Source organism: Talpa occidentalis, unplaced genomic scaffold, assembly GCF_014898055.3.
Source record: "Talpa occidentalis isolate TD23 unplaced genomic scaffold, MPIMG_talOcc4v2.1 talOcc4.2, whole genome shotgun sequence".
NCBI lineage: Eukaryota > Metazoa > Chordata > Mammalia > Eulipotyphla > Talpidae > Talpa > Talpa occidentalis.
Genome location: NW_023602073.1, coordinates 110599464 through 110616018, shown reverse-complemented (window position 1 = coordinate 110616018; position 16555 = coordinate 110599464). Strand labels below are relative to the sequence as shown.

Sequence of the window (16555 nt, the reverse complement as noted above, 5' to 3'; positions counted from 1 at the left end):
AAAAGGGAGGAAACAGGGCCCAACTCACAGAGGACTTGTAGGCCAAACCATACATCTACCCCAAGGATCTACAGGAGGCCCTGGGTGATTTTGATCAGAGGAAAGACATAATCTTCCTCCAGATCTCTACCCTCACATCAATTTATCATCAGCTGGAAATGACCTGAGCACAGACTTCTAGGACGGATAGAGATCCCAGACTGGGAGACAACCTTTGTATTTCCTTGTGTTGCTCTCCCCTAGCACAGCTAGCCCCTAAACCCCTGGCCTGTGAGTAGCTAGGTCCAAAGGGCACATCATCTGCAGAGATTACATATATTTCTTTTATTTAACATATATATTTCTTGTCATTTCCTAATTGCTTTTGTAGTGGATTGAATGGTATCTGTCCCCATTCCTCAAGATAAGACCTTATTTGGAAATAGACTCTGTAGATGTAATTACAATGATTACTGGATTAAGGGTGGGCCCTAAATCTGGGCTGCTGTCCTAATAAGAGGCGGTGAGGACAGAAACAGAGGTACACAGAGGGAAGAGGGCCAGGTGATGAGGGAGGCAGAGAGTACAGTGCGCAGCCATAAGCCAAGGAAGGCAAGGACTGCAGGCAGCCTCAGAACTAGGAGTGGGCACAGAACAGACGCTTCCTCAGAGTCCTCGAAAAACCAACACTTTGACTTCAGATTTCTGGTCTCCTGTATTTTTAGAGAATAAATTTCTGTTGTTTTAAGCCAGGCAGTTTGTGGTAATGTGTTATGGCAGTCCTAACAAACAAACAAACATGCTAAGCCCAAAAAATCCAGCCATGTGTGTTTTAAAGTCTAGTCTTGTCCATACAGACCCAAACAGAATGTTCCTGAAATCTCAGAGCTGTAACAACAGACTAATCTTAAACACTCTTGTTAAAGAGGGTAATTTCGTGTGTGTGTGTGTGTGTGTGTGTGTTTGTGCGCGCGTGCACGCACACAAACGCGTGTGCGTTAATGCCCAAGGGCAGCTTAACTTTCAGGTGCCTAGAATTGGGAAAACTTCCTAACTACCTACTAAGGGGATTTATTTATGGACCCTCATTCCCCATAGATGATAGCCAGTAGAAACATATCCAGAATCCCTGAGACAGGCTGGGGTTAAGTAAGTCTGAAAAGATTAGCAAAGGAAAGAAACATTTAATTAGCCTTAGTTAACCCTTTTATTAACACATCATACCCCTACTTCATAGAGGTCAGTGCAGTAACTTGCCCAAGGTGGTGCAAGTTCATGGCAGAACCAGGATTTGAATTCCGGTCTATTACCTAATTTAATCCTCCCCCAAATCTCACAGAGTGAATGTGTTATTCTCCATTATACAGATGAGGAAACTAAAGCACAAACAGGCCGCATTTTCCCACAGATCTTGCTCAGCTAGAGGGCTTGGGTGTAAATCAGGCAGGGTGACCTCCTCAGGGGTAGGATTCAGGCAAGGACCCTAATGCTCTCTAAGGTCAGATGGTGAACACTTGCCCTGGGAATTGGAGGTTGGAGATGGATTAAAGGACTCTTGCTGACTGCAGGACTCTCATTGGCTGAGGGAGGCCTTCTGAGTGCAGGTAAGCCCAGGGAAGAGGTGCCGGGAGAGTTGGAAGGGGAGTTTAGAAAGAGTGCATGATTAGTTTTGCATACAAGTACTAAAAACATATAATGGTACAGAGAAAACTCAAAATCTTTGATTAATTTTAGAATCTCTGCCATGAAACACAAAATTAACATTAACAAAAGAAAACCTTGAGAAAGTAATCTATGGACATCCCTATTTTTGTGGTAGCTTTTAGAAAAGCATCATTTGAAGGACAAAAACATGACACCAAGTTTGCCTTAAACATTGGTCATATTTTAGTTTATTTTTCAAGAAATAATGTTGAGATTCTCATTTTCTTTTATTCTAAAGCTACTTGTTTTCTGTTTCTATAAAAATACTCTTTCTAGTGTTGCCTTAATTCAATTTTTATCCTTTCTTTTTTTGCCATCAATTATTCTAGAATTCTCTTTACTAATTTCCAATTTGAGCAATTCAAACACTTGGCCAATAATTTAACTTTCCAGTTTAACTAACAACTCTGGTAAATATGCGTGAAGAGCTGCTCTAGAAGGAACTGTTTCTTTTTCCTTTTGTATTTAATTACATTTTGCGGTCTCCTTTGTTGGATTTTGCATTAATCCACATCTACATTATATTATTTTCTCCTTTTTTTTCTGACTGTATATGTTGTGTCTGGAGATCACTTTTGCCTTTCTTTTTTGTCTCTTCAGTTCCAGACACCATGTGTAAAATCTTCTTGTAAGAGCTCCAGTAACACTTGCTGCTTTTCCAGATTACTTGTTGGAGTTTTCTAAAGGATCAGTGGTTCAAGGATTAGAGCATGCCGAACACATTTTTCAAGTAATTCAAGAGAGCCAAGACACTGGATCTAAAGTCAATCAAGCCATCTTTCCCCCCTAAAAGCCATCCCAGCAATCACCCCAGTGGGGGTATAAATATTTTGAGGTGTGCCTAGAAGTGACAAAGATGGAGAAGCACTTCAGTGGAGGGCTTGAGGCACTACAGAAAAAATGAACTTCTGGCTGGCTTCCTAGAGGCCAGGGCCTCTCCTTGGAGTTACCTGTCGAAGTTCTCTCTGAATTTTCTTCTGCTGGAGCTGGCCCAGTTTAGAAGCCTTGTTGGCCTCTTCAGTGAGGAGCTGCAGGTGCTTTTCCTTTTGCTCTACCTCTTCCAAGAGCTTCTCCATGCTAGAGGTTTTCATTAAATCCAGCTGCTGTCGATGAACAGCTTCCTGGGTCACTCTATGTTCTAATTCTTTCAGCATTCGAGCCTGTGGCAGGAAAAGGCCAAAGGAAATGAAAAAAGGCACAAAATCTTAGCAGAAGGCAAGAAAAGGGGGAAGTTGATCAACACAGTAACTTTCCTTCCTTGGAGACCCAGGGGGCAGGACTGTGTGGAGAAGTCCTGGGCTCAGGATCATGCAGTCAGCCAGCTTTCTGTCCTGTGCTAGTAGCAGCAAGACCACAGGGATCCACAGGCTGGCATTTCCGTAAGTCTCAAGGCAATAGTGTGTGAGTTTGGGGTGGGGCAGGGGGTGGAGGCGAGGACAGGATATAAAACAAACAACAAAAACCAAGGAAATGAGAATGCCACTCTATAGCATTATCAGGTCAAATAACTTGGTCCTTTAAAGCCAAAGTTTGATGATAAATTGCATGTTAATTAGCTTACCAATCAAAGAGCCAACTCTACCACAACCTGCATTTTCATTGATACTGAGCTTTTACCAGGAGATTGCTGGCAAGGGTTTCTCCTGGGGAGACAGAGTGATGCAATACAGCAATGAGTAGGCAAGGGAGTTCTATTCTTGCCTCGGTTTTGACTCCCAAAATAGCCTTGGGAAAGCCAGACTCCAGATGGCAAAGAAAGGAAAAGATGGTAATAATTTGGTCCTATTCTGAAATTTTTGTAATGAGTAATAGCATAACGACTAGATGGTCAGAACTTAATTAAAATATTAATGCTAATGATTAACATTTATATGGTAATTTTACAGTTTACCAAAACTTACACAATTATACATCCTAATTCACCTGCTGCACGAATAATGGGGGAATTAGGGTCCAAAAGGGACAAATTATATTTCATGTTTCAAGTAAGCCCAGCTTTCTCAGGCTGTTACTTAAACTCAGCTGCTCTCTCTAAAATGAAGGTCTCTCTGCTCAGGTTGGCACAGAGCAGAAGCTTGAAACACCTTTATTTTGGGGCCAGCACCAACTGAGCAGCAGAAAGTTCTGAGAGTGAGATAATATGAACCATTAGGAAAGAACCCAGGCTCTCGGCTTGGGGAATAAAGCTGACAGTTGAATGCCCCCACACATGAAAAAGGGCCTCCCCAAAATGTTCAGATAGGCTTTCCCCAAAATGGTCACCTTGACCTGTGGAGATTAGATCAATTAGGCCCTGCAGGATCAATAAAACTGTTACCATTATCTTAAAGAATGAAGATTACCCAGATTTAAGGTCGTCTCCAGAAATAACTTTTTCCTCAGAGAAACCTATTTTATGGCAGGACAAACATCTAGAACATCTGGTTTTATCGTATGAAGTCATCTCTTCCTAGTTCTCTTAATACTCCAGGCCCCTACTCCATTTCTTCACTCAGGATATAAACCTCAGTTTGTTCTATTTATTCTAGGATTTACATCTATGAGTATCCCACTCCATACATATGTGATTAAATATGGTCCTTTTCTCCTACTAATTCTGTCTGATGTTAACATGTTTGCTTGACCAGCCTGGGAAGGACCCAAAGAGGTTGGCAATGGGGGTGGGAAAATTTCCCTGGCATGCCCACACTGCCATCTCCCAGCTTCACACTGTGGAGCTTCTGTGTCTGCTGCAGGCAGTACAGGCCACTTCTAGGTGCCATGTTCACAGTGCGGGGCTTATTCAGAGAGGGAGGAGGAGAGGTTCTAAGGTCCATACCTGGTTATCCTGCTGTTTGCACAGCCTCACGTTGTTGGTCTGAGCTTTGAGCAGGGCCTGCCTGAGAGCCAGTAACTGTTGACGAAATAACACCTCTTCTTGCTCTGCCATTAGCTTGATGCTCAAACACTCTTTTTTACATTGAACAGCTTCCTGTGAATATCCCAAACACAGTAAGATAGGAAATATGTTTCCTTTCCCTGCTTTTAGTTTCATAAGCAATATCTAAACCCCCACATTGTCCATCATTCTTTAAAATGTTTGCTAGAGTGGAGTGCCAGCTGGTCACTGCCTCTGTGGTTTTAATAAGAACAGTGCAGCAGATCAGAGTGAGGACTTTCAGGAAAAAAAATAAGTTTCCAAACCACTATTAATATGTGCCTTGGTTTCAGTGTGTCTTAGGGCAGATTTTCCACTTATTATTTTGTTACTTCATTTTCCTCAATCATATTTGAAACCCAAAGATTTGCAACATTTTGATCATGCTGCCTCAAGCCATTGGTAAAGTCATCCAACTTTCCCTCCCTTCACGCTAAACTCTCTGATCTGTCCTCCCATGTGCTTCTTTACCATTTGCTGCCTACTCATTCCTATTTCTCCTGAGGCCCAGACGTTGCCCATTTCCAGAAAAACTCCTCAACTGTCAGATCCTTTCAGATGGTCGGTCTTGCCACCTGACACCAGCGCAGCAGCTGCAGCCAAGGAAACTGGCAGCCAGCCTGCCAGCCGGGCCACCCTCCCCCAGGGCTCACCTTCTCGGCCCTGCTCAGCTGGCCCCGGAAGTGCGCCTGCTGCACAGCCATCCTCCAGCGGCCCAGGCTCCTGGCTTTGCACATGAGGGCAGCCAGGTTGCAGTTGTCCTGCTCCACAGCCTGCAGCTGCTCCTGCTGAGAAGGCTCATTTTCAGAAAAGGCGGCTTCAACCTTTTTCTCGCAAGGGCACGACCCTAACATCAAAAGATGACTATTGTCTAGTAAGCCCCAATGCTCTTTATTTATTTTTTTTTTTTTAGTGCCTAGTGCAAATGCTTTCTCTGGGAGACCAGATAGAATGCTAACAAAGTAGGGGGTAGGGATGAAATGAAATACAAGGATGAAATGCTGATATCCCACTGCTAAATGAAACCACATACTTTGACTGGTTTTTCTTTTGTTCCTTCATCAGGTCTGGCAGAGCCCCATTTTTTCTTGAGGCCCTTCATATTGTCAATCCCTTCTGTTCTCACTTCTTCGATGATCTCACACACTTTCTGGATCAAATTAAGCTGATTCTCTTCCAGCTTCTCCTGCAAATTGCAGACTCAAGGGTTAGGACCAGCAGTTGAGGACGAGTCATTTTGTCTTCCAAAACCCAACTTTTAGAAATGATCTAACATTAAAATATCATCCAGACAACAATTCTATTAGGTATCATCTGAGAGTCTCACTGGGGGCCCCTTTCTGCACCACCATGCAGCACAGTGCCACGAGGACTCGGCACATCTCAGAGTCTGCCTGGGCAGGCAGAGACCAGGGTGAGCTGAGCAAGTAGAAGAGTGGGAGGTCACAGGTGGAAAACCAAATTGTGCCCCCCTCCTCCATCCCCAAGTTCTAACTTGGGAAACTGAACCTAGGACTCTTGCTATAGGGTTGACTCAGCAGAATCTGACCAGAAAAAAAAAAAAAAAAAATCAGATAAATCACTGATGAGGAACACCATTAAAAATAGATAAACAGAGGAAGAATCAGGCTGCCTGCTTTTTCTATTTAGGCTTCAGCAGAAATCTTCGGAATGGCTTAGGGCTAATGGCTTATGGCGCTAAGTACAACTAGAGACCCAGTGACATTGGGTGAGGGGTAAGAGTGGGGTGCCCTCTCACCTTTGAGCCCCTTCCCTGGGGAGGAAGACAGGAGAGAGTGCTGGCCACATAGAGAAATGTTCACCCTTCTTGGGACCAGGGGGTAGGGATTCCTTACTTTGGGACACTTGTGGAACTAGTTCAGCCTCAAGAAGGAAAGATTCCTTTTTTTTTTTTTTGTCTAGGAATCTAACAGAAGCTAAAAAGAACTTGAGAAGATTTTCAAGATCTCATCAAAAGATGGGTTTGCGCTGGTCCAACCACTATGGAGAGCTGTGTGGAGATTTCTGGACCTACTAAACATAGAGCTTCCATATGATCCAGCAATTCCACTCCTAGGTATTTACCCAAAGGACACAGAAACATCAATTCCAAAGAGCACCTGCACCCCTATGTTTATAGCAGCACTATTTACAATAGCTAAGCTTTGGAAACAACCCAAATGCCCAAAAATAGATGACTGGATCAAGAAGATGTGGTACATATACACCATGGAATATTACTCAGCATTCAAAAAAGATAAACTCATGCAATTTGCAGCAACATGGATGGCGCTGGAAGGGATCATGCTCAGCAAAATAAGCCAGAAAGAAAAAGAAAAATACCGGATGGTCTCACTCATAGCAGGAATCTAGAAAACTTAAATAAGGGACCAGGAAAATGAATAACTATAAGAAAGTGAAAATCAAAATCAACAAACAACTATGAACCAGAGATACTCTATGGGGAGTGGGGGGCGGGGAGGGGAGGGATTGGGTTCAAAATAAGGGGATTGCAATTGTATGGGGAATATAAAAATAAAATTTATTAAAAAAAAAAAAAGATGGGTTTGTGAATCCCAGCCCTCACTGTCTGCTCACCCCTCTCCTGCAGCACCAGGTTTGGTGCATTTTGGATTTGATCCTTTAATTGTCTCTAAGCGCTTGCCCATTGTGGAGCCTCCACAAGTCAGAGGGACTCTCCAGTCCTCTCCGGAATGACCAAGTGAAGGCAGAGCATGGGCAGAACTTCCTTTCAACATAACAAAAGGGCTACCCTGGAATTCCCCTGAAGAGCTAGCAAGGTAAGGACCCAGGTGGCTTTCACTTTGGGGTGTATACAATAGGGAAGTGGTCAGGGTTGGGGAAAGCTAGGCTTGGGGTAATGGTAGACTTGTACTAAAATTCACATGTATGGGGCAGCTGGATGAAGCCCCTGAAGGCCCATTTTAGGTGTTGGGTCTCCATCTTACAGCTGCTCTGATGTCATAAGAATGTGACAGGCTTCCATGGTGCTGTGGCACCTGGGCTTGCCGTCACTCCGCCTGTGATGGGCCCCTCACTGACAGCTCAGCCGCTCCCTGACACTGGATATGAGAGAGAGGCTTTCGGGTTAGTACAGTCTCTGAAAGCCAATTCAAATTCTGAATTTGGCCAGGGAGCTCTCAGGCAGTGCCTGTTGTTATTTTCACTGGGGTCTATTTGGCTGGTTATACTCAATAGACAAAATAGTGCCAGAAATTATTAGGGTTTGGAGAAACAAACCTCTCACTTTCCTCAAGAGTAGTCAGCTGGCAGCAATGGTAATAGGCAGGAAAGTGAGGAAAAGAGCAAATATCTGAATTATCAAAAATTCAGTGTCTGTTATGGTAAAATGATGACCATCCATTGCTGACTCTGCAGTGAAAGCTTAGATCTGGTTAAGTCTTAGGCCCAACAATCTTCTGTTATCACAAAGCCTACCCCCTCTTCAATCCCTCTGGCGGGATTGAAGAAGGACTGATCTGATGTCCGACACAGGTCACTTACTTTTATGTTTAAACATGTCACAAACAAAGCTTGGACTAATGCTTCGTATTCTTCCTGGACTTCTTTTTTAATCTGATTTCTAAGATTCAGATTCTCTTCTTCCAAATCCACGAGTCGGGCTCTCAGAGCTGTGATTTCCATAATCATACTGTGACTGAGCTCAGCAACCTAGCAGCAGAAATGCATTTTTTAAATAGAAAAGGACTTCCAAGCTGCCACCACTTTGTATATCAATGTTGACTTTCCACTTTGAACCTAATGAAAAAGATGAATATCCTGTTGTGCAAATGTGGGCTGAAGAATCAAAACTTGGTTCAAATGTCCCAGAGCAGTGCCAGACTCATAGTAGGTGCTCAGTAAATGGCCCCTGAATGAATGACCCCAGAAGAGACACAATCAAGTACTTTCCATTTGGAGAAAGCACTTCCACCCTCTCCATCTCCATCTCCAAATTGGCCTTCCCTTGATACCCCAGTCTTCTTTGCCATGTACTTTAACTGGCCTCAAGAGAAAACAAACCAAAAAAGAAAATTAAAAATACCCCCCCTCCCCCCAAAAAGCCACAACAAAAATTAAACAGTGAAAACACGCTCCGTGTGAGTTTCTGCAGTGGATTTTCACTGACAGGGCTTCTGTGGGCCTCCTCTGAAGGGGGCAAGAGAAAAATGGCTCTAAGGAGCATTGGTTACCTCTTAGATTGTGGATTTCAAAATCGAGGAGACTTTTTAGTAATAACTGACCTGACTAGCATCATCTTCAGGTGGCCTCTGACCTCTTGGTAGGATAGCCAATTCCTGAGGAGGAGAGAACAATGCATAATATACTCAAACATTTGTTCTTCCAACCACGAGCTTAATTCAGTGCAACATGCTCCAGGCATCTCTTATTAGTGTTAATGGTGCTTCATTTTGAGATACTCAGGCTCCACTTGGAGCAAAAATTCTGTGCTTGTCGTTCCATTGGGCTTTGGGATGCTCAACACACTATCAAAAGACAGCAGCGACTTCAGGATCCACACCAACGCAGAGAGTTCAGCTGTGGGGCTGAGTCAAGATGGAGACCAAGCCAAGACCCACAATTTGATACTCTAATGCTTCCTGTGATTTTTTTCAGACCTTTGCAGTTTTCCTAGTTACAAACTAAAATTAAACTGAACCTCTGATGCAATGCATTTCAGAACAGTGTGCAGACAAAGACAGAAGTGCTTGGATCCCACTAGTGGAATCTCATTTTCAGGAAGTCTCATCAGTGGGACCATGATGCCCATACCAAAGACAGAATTTGTCAAGGAAACTCAGGTTAACACAAGACCAAGAACAGCACAATGTGTCTCGTGTTTGCTGGGGGTGGGAAAGTCAGTTATGCATCTTTTCCTGGGGACCATCCCTTTGGTCCTTCTCCATGAGACACCTTGAAAGCACACCACCCACCTTGCAGCTGCCCAAGAAAATGAACCAATGCGAAAAGAAATTTGGAGAGACTTTTACCCTCAGCTCTTGCATAAGAATACCTCCCTCCACCTTCTGTTTTACTTTCCTCTTCAAAGTGATTCCCGGCCTTGCCTAGCCAGACCTTCCCCATCACAGTTCTTATGTCTCTGGGGACATACTTGCTCCTTTTGGCAGAGCTTCTGCCTCGCATGCTCCAGCACATGCTCATAAAACATGGAGTAGGTCTCGAAGTTGCTGCGTTCTCTTGCCATCACATCACAACCCAGGGAAAGGAGGCAGGCCTCGAGGTGGTCTTTCCTGAATGTGACCTGAAAAGGAAAGCGCATTCTTCACAGCTGCTGTGGCGGGGCAGCCTCACCACACTAGGGTTGCTGGCACACGCTGCCTTGGCTCACAGGTCCTCTTCCATGTCTTCCCTCTAGAAAACCATCAGCTCCAGCTGTGCTGGCCTCTCTTTCAGGTCTGCTTTTAACATTTGCAGAGCCAGGGACAAGAATACAAAATGTGCTTTCTGTGGCTTGCTTTATCTTAGAGTCCCTCATAATAATTCAAACATCAGCCACATATAAGGTGTTTTTAAAACTCACCCCTTCTGACAAAATGCTTCAGTGACTTCCCACTGACTTTGGGATAAAATCCAAACTCCTAAGTATTGCACATGAGACAATTCAGTATCTGGTCCTTGCTCACCTTTCCAATGTCTTCTTTTGAACTCTGCTATTGTCCCTCCCTAGATGTTTCTGTCTTGCCTCCCTTGCTCCCTTTCATCTGGCCAGCTCTTACTTGGGCTTTAAGAATCAGCCCAAATATATGGAAAGCTGTGTGGAGGGTCCTCAAAACACTAAAAATAGATCTGCAACCAATCTCCTGCACTCATTTTACTTGCAAAGCTGAACCTCCCTGAGCCACTGACAGCCAGATACTATATCACATTTCATCCATGCTGCAGCTACTGACAGGCCTCCCTTCTTTTTAAGGTGAGCCACAAATGTTTTAATTCGAATGCTTTTCTGCGCATACCCCACCACACCTCTGGTTGAGAACCTCTGAGCTACAGGGACCCAAAAGGAAACAGTTCACCCACTCACCAGTGTACACAATTCCATGTTTGGGTGTCACGGAAAGTTTAAAGCAAATACATGTAAATCAAGTTCAGAGAAAATTAAAATGTATTTGTAACCAAGCTTGTGAATTTTGTGTCATGAACAAAAGGTAACTAAGTATTATAAAACTGGGGAATATTTAAGAGCTTAAAAGATGTAAAATCAGAGAAAATCTAATTTGAAAATATGGAGCACATTTTCATCAGTCTTTGTTTTTAATAGTTGAATTCCAAAAGAAATGGAAATCATTCCATATTTACCTAGTCACTTATGGTTAATTTGCAAACAATCCTAAAAACTGTGTTGTGGCCAAATGTCCATATATACTATCTTCTCCTGCCTTTTCCATGATTCCTTTGATTTAGAAGGAATTCCTACCAAGAATAAACATGGTTTAAAACTCCAAGGGCTGAAGGTATGCGTGTTGTATGCATTACTGTTAAATATATGCCACTTAGCATTGTTATGAATTTAACTATGTATACACACAGGCAGTTGATTGGTTTCCTTTGTGGAGAGGAAAGTGGGGATGGTGACATAGATGAGGAAGAAAATGTTAATCTTTCTGAGTTATTATTTTGTTCATATTGTACATTTTAAAATGTTTTTTAAATGGTTGCATTATGTGGGTGTTTCTTTAATTCTGTTTATTGAGGTAATACTGATTTACAACACTATATATGTTTGGGGGGTCTACAAATGTATATCACACCACACCCATGTTGTATTTTATAGGCTATTTTGGTTTCTCTTTTAAGAATTTTTTACATTAAAAAATCAACAGCAGGAAATGTTGCTAAAAATAACTCATTCATAAATAAACTCCTAAACAAACTGAAAAAACTCCTAAATAAACTTAAGCAAACTTCATAAACAAACTTAAAAATATTGGCCAATTCTGAAATTAACCAATATCCATATTCTTTTTCTCCAATCTTTATTAGAAATCTGTGTTTTTCCAAAATTAAAATGACAACAAGTTATCACTACTTTGAGTTCAGACTCAGTATTCACATCACCATTCTAAGGGAATAAGAGGAGCATTAGGAAATATGTCAGGAAGAAAGTTTTCCTCTATGGGCTTATGTAGGAAAAAACCCAAAATGACTAATTTAAATACATACCTCTAATCCACCATCCTGGTATTTCTCCATTAATCTCTGTATAAATTTTTCAACTATTTGTGGTCTTATGACTGAACAGTTTTCTTTCATGACTTGGTGTTTCCAGAGGTCTAGGGGTAGAAACAGCTATAAATGTCTACAACAAGGTAACTCTGAGACAAAACTCTGGACAAAAAGCTGTCATTTTCAAATATACAAAATAGGGGGGCTGGGGATCTGAGGAGAGGGTTGAGGGTTCAGTATCCTCCAGTACATGGAGAGATATAACAGGATTCTTAATTTGGACTTCAGAACCTCTGAAGTCCAGGGAACATTATTCTGTTACCATAACTAGAAATCCCAAGTGAAATGCTGTTATTGTTCTTACATGACTACTGGTTTCATTAAGTCCTTATATGTATGTGAACAATTATTTTGGTTTAAGAGCTGTCAGGAATAAATGAAGAGCTATTATATTTATCTGTTTAAGTATATTCCTGGTGTTACAAAGCAAAATTAATATGAATATATAATTAATAAATAAGGGGAGGTTATCCAAAAGAGAGAAGAATCATAGATTAGAAATGAAAAGAGCAGAGACTGTGAATTTTAGTTCCTTGACTGAAGCAGCAACAGGGCTGCTTCAATTGTGTATGAGGTACACACACAATTATTCAGAGTTGCATTGTTTAGGACAGCAAAAATCTGGAAACAACACATGAAGTATGGTATAACCTCTAGATGAAATACTATGCCACTGTGAAAAAGAACGAGGCCCTTCTCCATGTACTGATATGATAAGAGCCATAGATAAAGTAAAAATGATTGGTGCAGAACGTCGACATACATGTTTTCTCTTATAAGAAACACGATAAATATAATGTACTGGGGGATATCCCTTCAAGCACACTCAAGGTCATTACTCCAGAATTCTCTTACCTTTCTGTGATATCATCTTTTCTCTCTTTCCTGGATCATTCATAATAGCACATACTGTTTCTCTCCCACTTTACAAAACTTCTTCTCCTGACCCACTTCCTCTGTCAGCTATTTTTATTTTTTTTGCCTCATTTCTTTGCTTCCTCATGTAGTAACTCTCAAAAAGCTATGTTTACACTTACCGTGTGCAATTTCTCTCAAAATCCTTCTTAAACACATTGACTTGTCTCTCACCTCTACTACTCCATTGAAACTGATTTCATTATAAACACCAGTGACTCAACATGGTTAAAGCCAATGGTTTTATCTGACAACCAGCATCATTTCAGTTTCTCACCTCTTCCTCCTGCTTGAGAAACTTCCATCCCTGGATGTAGGGGCACCACCCTACCCTACTCTTCCTCCTACAAGATTTCTCTTAATGGTTCTCCTCCTCACCTCCCTACCTCCAGCCCTTGACATTAGCGTGTCCTAATATTAGGACATTTCAAAGTTTACTTGTGCTTAATTCATTCCTGAACATCCCTCCCAGGCATGCGCTATAGAGAGACCTCTCCATCTCAGCTGATGACAATTCTACATTCCCAATTGCTCAGGTCAAAAACCAGGGAGTTATCATGGACTCTTTGCCCTGCACCAAGTATCCAGTCCTTTACTGAGTGCTTCAAAAAATAAGTCTAGGGGGCCTCCCCAGTGGCGCAGCGGTTGAGCGCTGGGCTGCGGGGCTGCCTGCAGCCTCCACAGCGCCGGTTTGATCCCCGGCTGCTCCCCGGCCACCAGAGGAGGGTCCCACATGACGCGCAGACCTCTCCTGCCGCCCGCTGCTCCCCTCAGCAGTGTACTTCGGTCCTTCTGCCTGCTCTGCTCCCCGCTCTGGCTCTGGTGAATTCTCTCACCCTCCTGCGCTTCTGACTGTACCCAGTGCTTGCATAAATAAATAAATAAATAAATAAATAAATAAATAAATCTTTAAAAAAAAAAAAAAGTCTAGGAATTGAGCACTTAATACTTCCACTTCTCCCAACCTTGTTTTATCTCCTCTTGCATGGATTATTGCAAAAGTGTCCAAGGCATTCTCTCTCTTTTTTCATCCTTTCCCTCTTCATAGTCCATTCTTAACACAGCAATTAAAGATTCTATCAAAATGTAAATCAGATCATGTCACTCAAAAATCTGTGCTGGCATCACCATTATATTCAAAGCAAACACTGAAGTCCTGGCAAAGCCCTCGTGATTTGTCCTTTCCTTCTTCCTCTCTGCCTTCACCTCCTATGACTCTTGGGTCCTTGCTATCCCTTAAATATGACGGTCACATTCTGCTTAGGCTTCTGTATGGGCTGCTTTTCTCTCTGGGAATGTTTTTCCCCCAGATACCTACATAACTAATTCTCTCACCTTTTCAAACTTTACTCTAAATGCCAAGTTCCTAGTGAGGGCCTATTTAAAATTGCAGTGTGTTCCTTCAGCCCCCCACACTATCATCCTTCTCATTCTCTTACTTTCTAATTTGTTTATTGCTTATAGTCTCTTTACTCCTTCTAGGCATAAACTCCACTAGAGGAAGGCTTTTGTTTCATGAAAGTAAGGTTGTGTCCCTAAAACTGTGCTTAAAATAGAGTAGCCTAGAACATAGTGGGTGCTCAGAAAATAGGCATTGAATGAAAGAATGAACTAGTATATGTGTAAAGAATATATTTTTTAAAAAAATTACTAAAAGTGTTTACATGGGGGCAGTAGAATAGGGTGCAAGGAGGCCTAAACACACAACTTTTTATATTATTTTGAGTTTTTTTTTTTTACCGCGTGAATGCACTACCTGTTAAAAATTAATTTTTTGGAAGGTATGACAGTGCTGGAACAATGGTAGTATGTCAACACTTATGAGCTTCCATATGGAAGAGGGAAAGCACACATGTAAGATAATTAGTGGGATGAGGTCTAATTCCTTTGCATCACCCCAGGGGAGTCTTGAAACAGATTCCAGAGGAGGCAGAGGGAGGAGCCAAGTCTCATCCCACTCCCTTTTCTGCTGTGGGATTGTTGGCCATCAGCAAGAGCACCCACAGGGCCACTCCTCCCTCCAGCTGTTCCTAATTTCAGATGAGATTTCCGACTCATACTTTCATTTTTCTGCCAGGAGACTCAGTCATACAAGACGAAGCATCCAGCACAGTCCTCCCAGAAATGTGCATATGACAGAACAGGAGCCTCTGGTATGTACGTTTATTATGTTATTTATTGGGGGGTCCTGCTTCTGAAAATGGAATTTCACACTCTTCTAAATGGTTACTTTATACCATAATAATAAATCTGACTTTGCTGTTCCTTTATGACAATAAAGGTGAATATCACTAGTGTCCCAGCAGAGTTGAAGAGGAAAATCCAGAAGAGATTAGGTGTCTATTAGTAGTTCACCCTTCTTAAAATGTTTTAGACTTTTGTAAGTCTAAGTTTTGACAGGACAGAATGCAGGTATATTTTAGACATTTTTCAGATAAGAAATTGGGTATTTTTTCCATTGTGCTTTTGTGGCAGATCTTTGGCTTACAAATAAGACTGGTGAGGGATCACATGAACAACATACTTTTGGTTTGGGGACCGTCACCTGACAAAACTGGTTTAGGGTTTAGCTCTGGGTTAAACTGAAAGGGGAAGTGTTTTACAAGAGTGCTGGGAATGACAGAGAATGCATCTTCATAAAAGGGGAGAAGCATCACAGGGCAGAGAACTGGGGCCATTTTCCCCACCCCCACTTTAGTCACCAGGAATTACAAGTCCCAGTGTGCCATGAACTGGACTTCCTGAGTAGGGGAGCTACTGGGAACTAGGGCAGAGCTGAGTGGCTAGGTGAGGTTGTATAACACAGAAGGCAGGTAAGCTCTTGGAATCTGGTTTCTGTGGCCCGAATTGCAGCATGGTACAGCTGGGAAGGGGACTTGGAAGAAACATGTGGAGGAGTTATATGAAAGAAACACATGGGTGAGAGACATGGGAGGCTGACCATGGCAGCTGTTATCTTGATGTGGTATCTCCTTTTGTCTCAGGTCCCTCAGCCCTGCCTAAACACCTTCTGGTTATTCTCTATCATTGTTACCTTAAACTGTGGCAAGCTAGCAGGTCTTCGCAGCCCCATTTTGGGTCAACCTGTTTTGCTGGGCATTTGCCCATGAGGGGATGGGGTTTTATTGGGAAACTATTATTTTTTTATTTTTTATTTTTTTAAGATTTGATTTTATTTATACAAGAACCCGGGATACAGGCCAGATGTGCGGGAGGGTGAGAGGATTCACCAGAGACAGATCAGGGAACAGAACAGGCAGACTGACTGAAATACACTGCTGAGGGGAGCAGCAGGTGAGACAGGAGAGGTCTGCTTGCCATGTGGGTTGCTCCGAGGCCGGTGGGGAACGAACCAGCACTGCAGAGGCTGTGGACAGCTTCACAGTGCTGCGCTCAACCTCCTGCGCCACCAGGGAGGCCCACTGGGAAATTATTATTAAGAATATCCTCTCTTTTGTTCCCTTTCTACGTACACTAGTTCTACTAGATCTTTCACAGTAAGAGCCTGCTTTCTTTGCCTTTGTGCAATGCACTGTAGTATCCCTTTTAGAGAGTGCACCCCTTAAGTGTGGGGTCCCTGGGTACCCATCAGTTGCATGCTAACAGGAAGATTTCCCAGAATGTTTTTTCCTTATGAGTTCAAGTTCAGACACGCATCTGCATCTGTAGGCAGGAATTAGAGGAAGCCAGAGAGAGTAGAATTCATCTAAGAGAAGTTCCTGGCCAAGTGGAGCTGGCTGTCTCCAAATCTGTCTCATGTTCAGTGTGCGTGTG

The 16555-nt window shown here is 42.5% G+C and overlaps 1 protein-coding gene across 1 annotated transcript in view; it reads right to left on the bottom strand.

Moving 5' to 3' along the window:
• The window catches only part of LOC119252763 (coiled-coil domain-containing protein 162-like), a 41681-nt gene that overhangs the window by 9380 nt on the left and 15746 nt on the right, over window positions 1-16555 (bottom strand). Inside the window, exons 7-14 of the mRNA XM_037520194.2 lie at window positions 11804-11913; window positions 9735-9884; window positions 8866-8919; window positions 8126-8293; window positions 5634-5786; window positions 5254-5385; window positions 4502-4654; window positions 2634-2843 (exon numbers count right to left, since the gene is read on the bottom strand). Of these exons, the coding sequence (XP_037376091.1) occupies window positions 2634-2843; window positions 4502-4654; window positions 5254-5385; window positions 5634-5786; window positions 8126-8293; window positions 8866-8919; window positions 9735-9884; window positions 11804-11913 (1130 nt within the window). The remainder of the gene's footprint in view (window positions 1-2633; window positions 2844-4501; window positions 4655-5253; window positions 5386-5633; window positions 5787-8125; window positions 8294-8865; window positions 8920-9734; window positions 9885-11803; window positions 11914-16555) is intronic.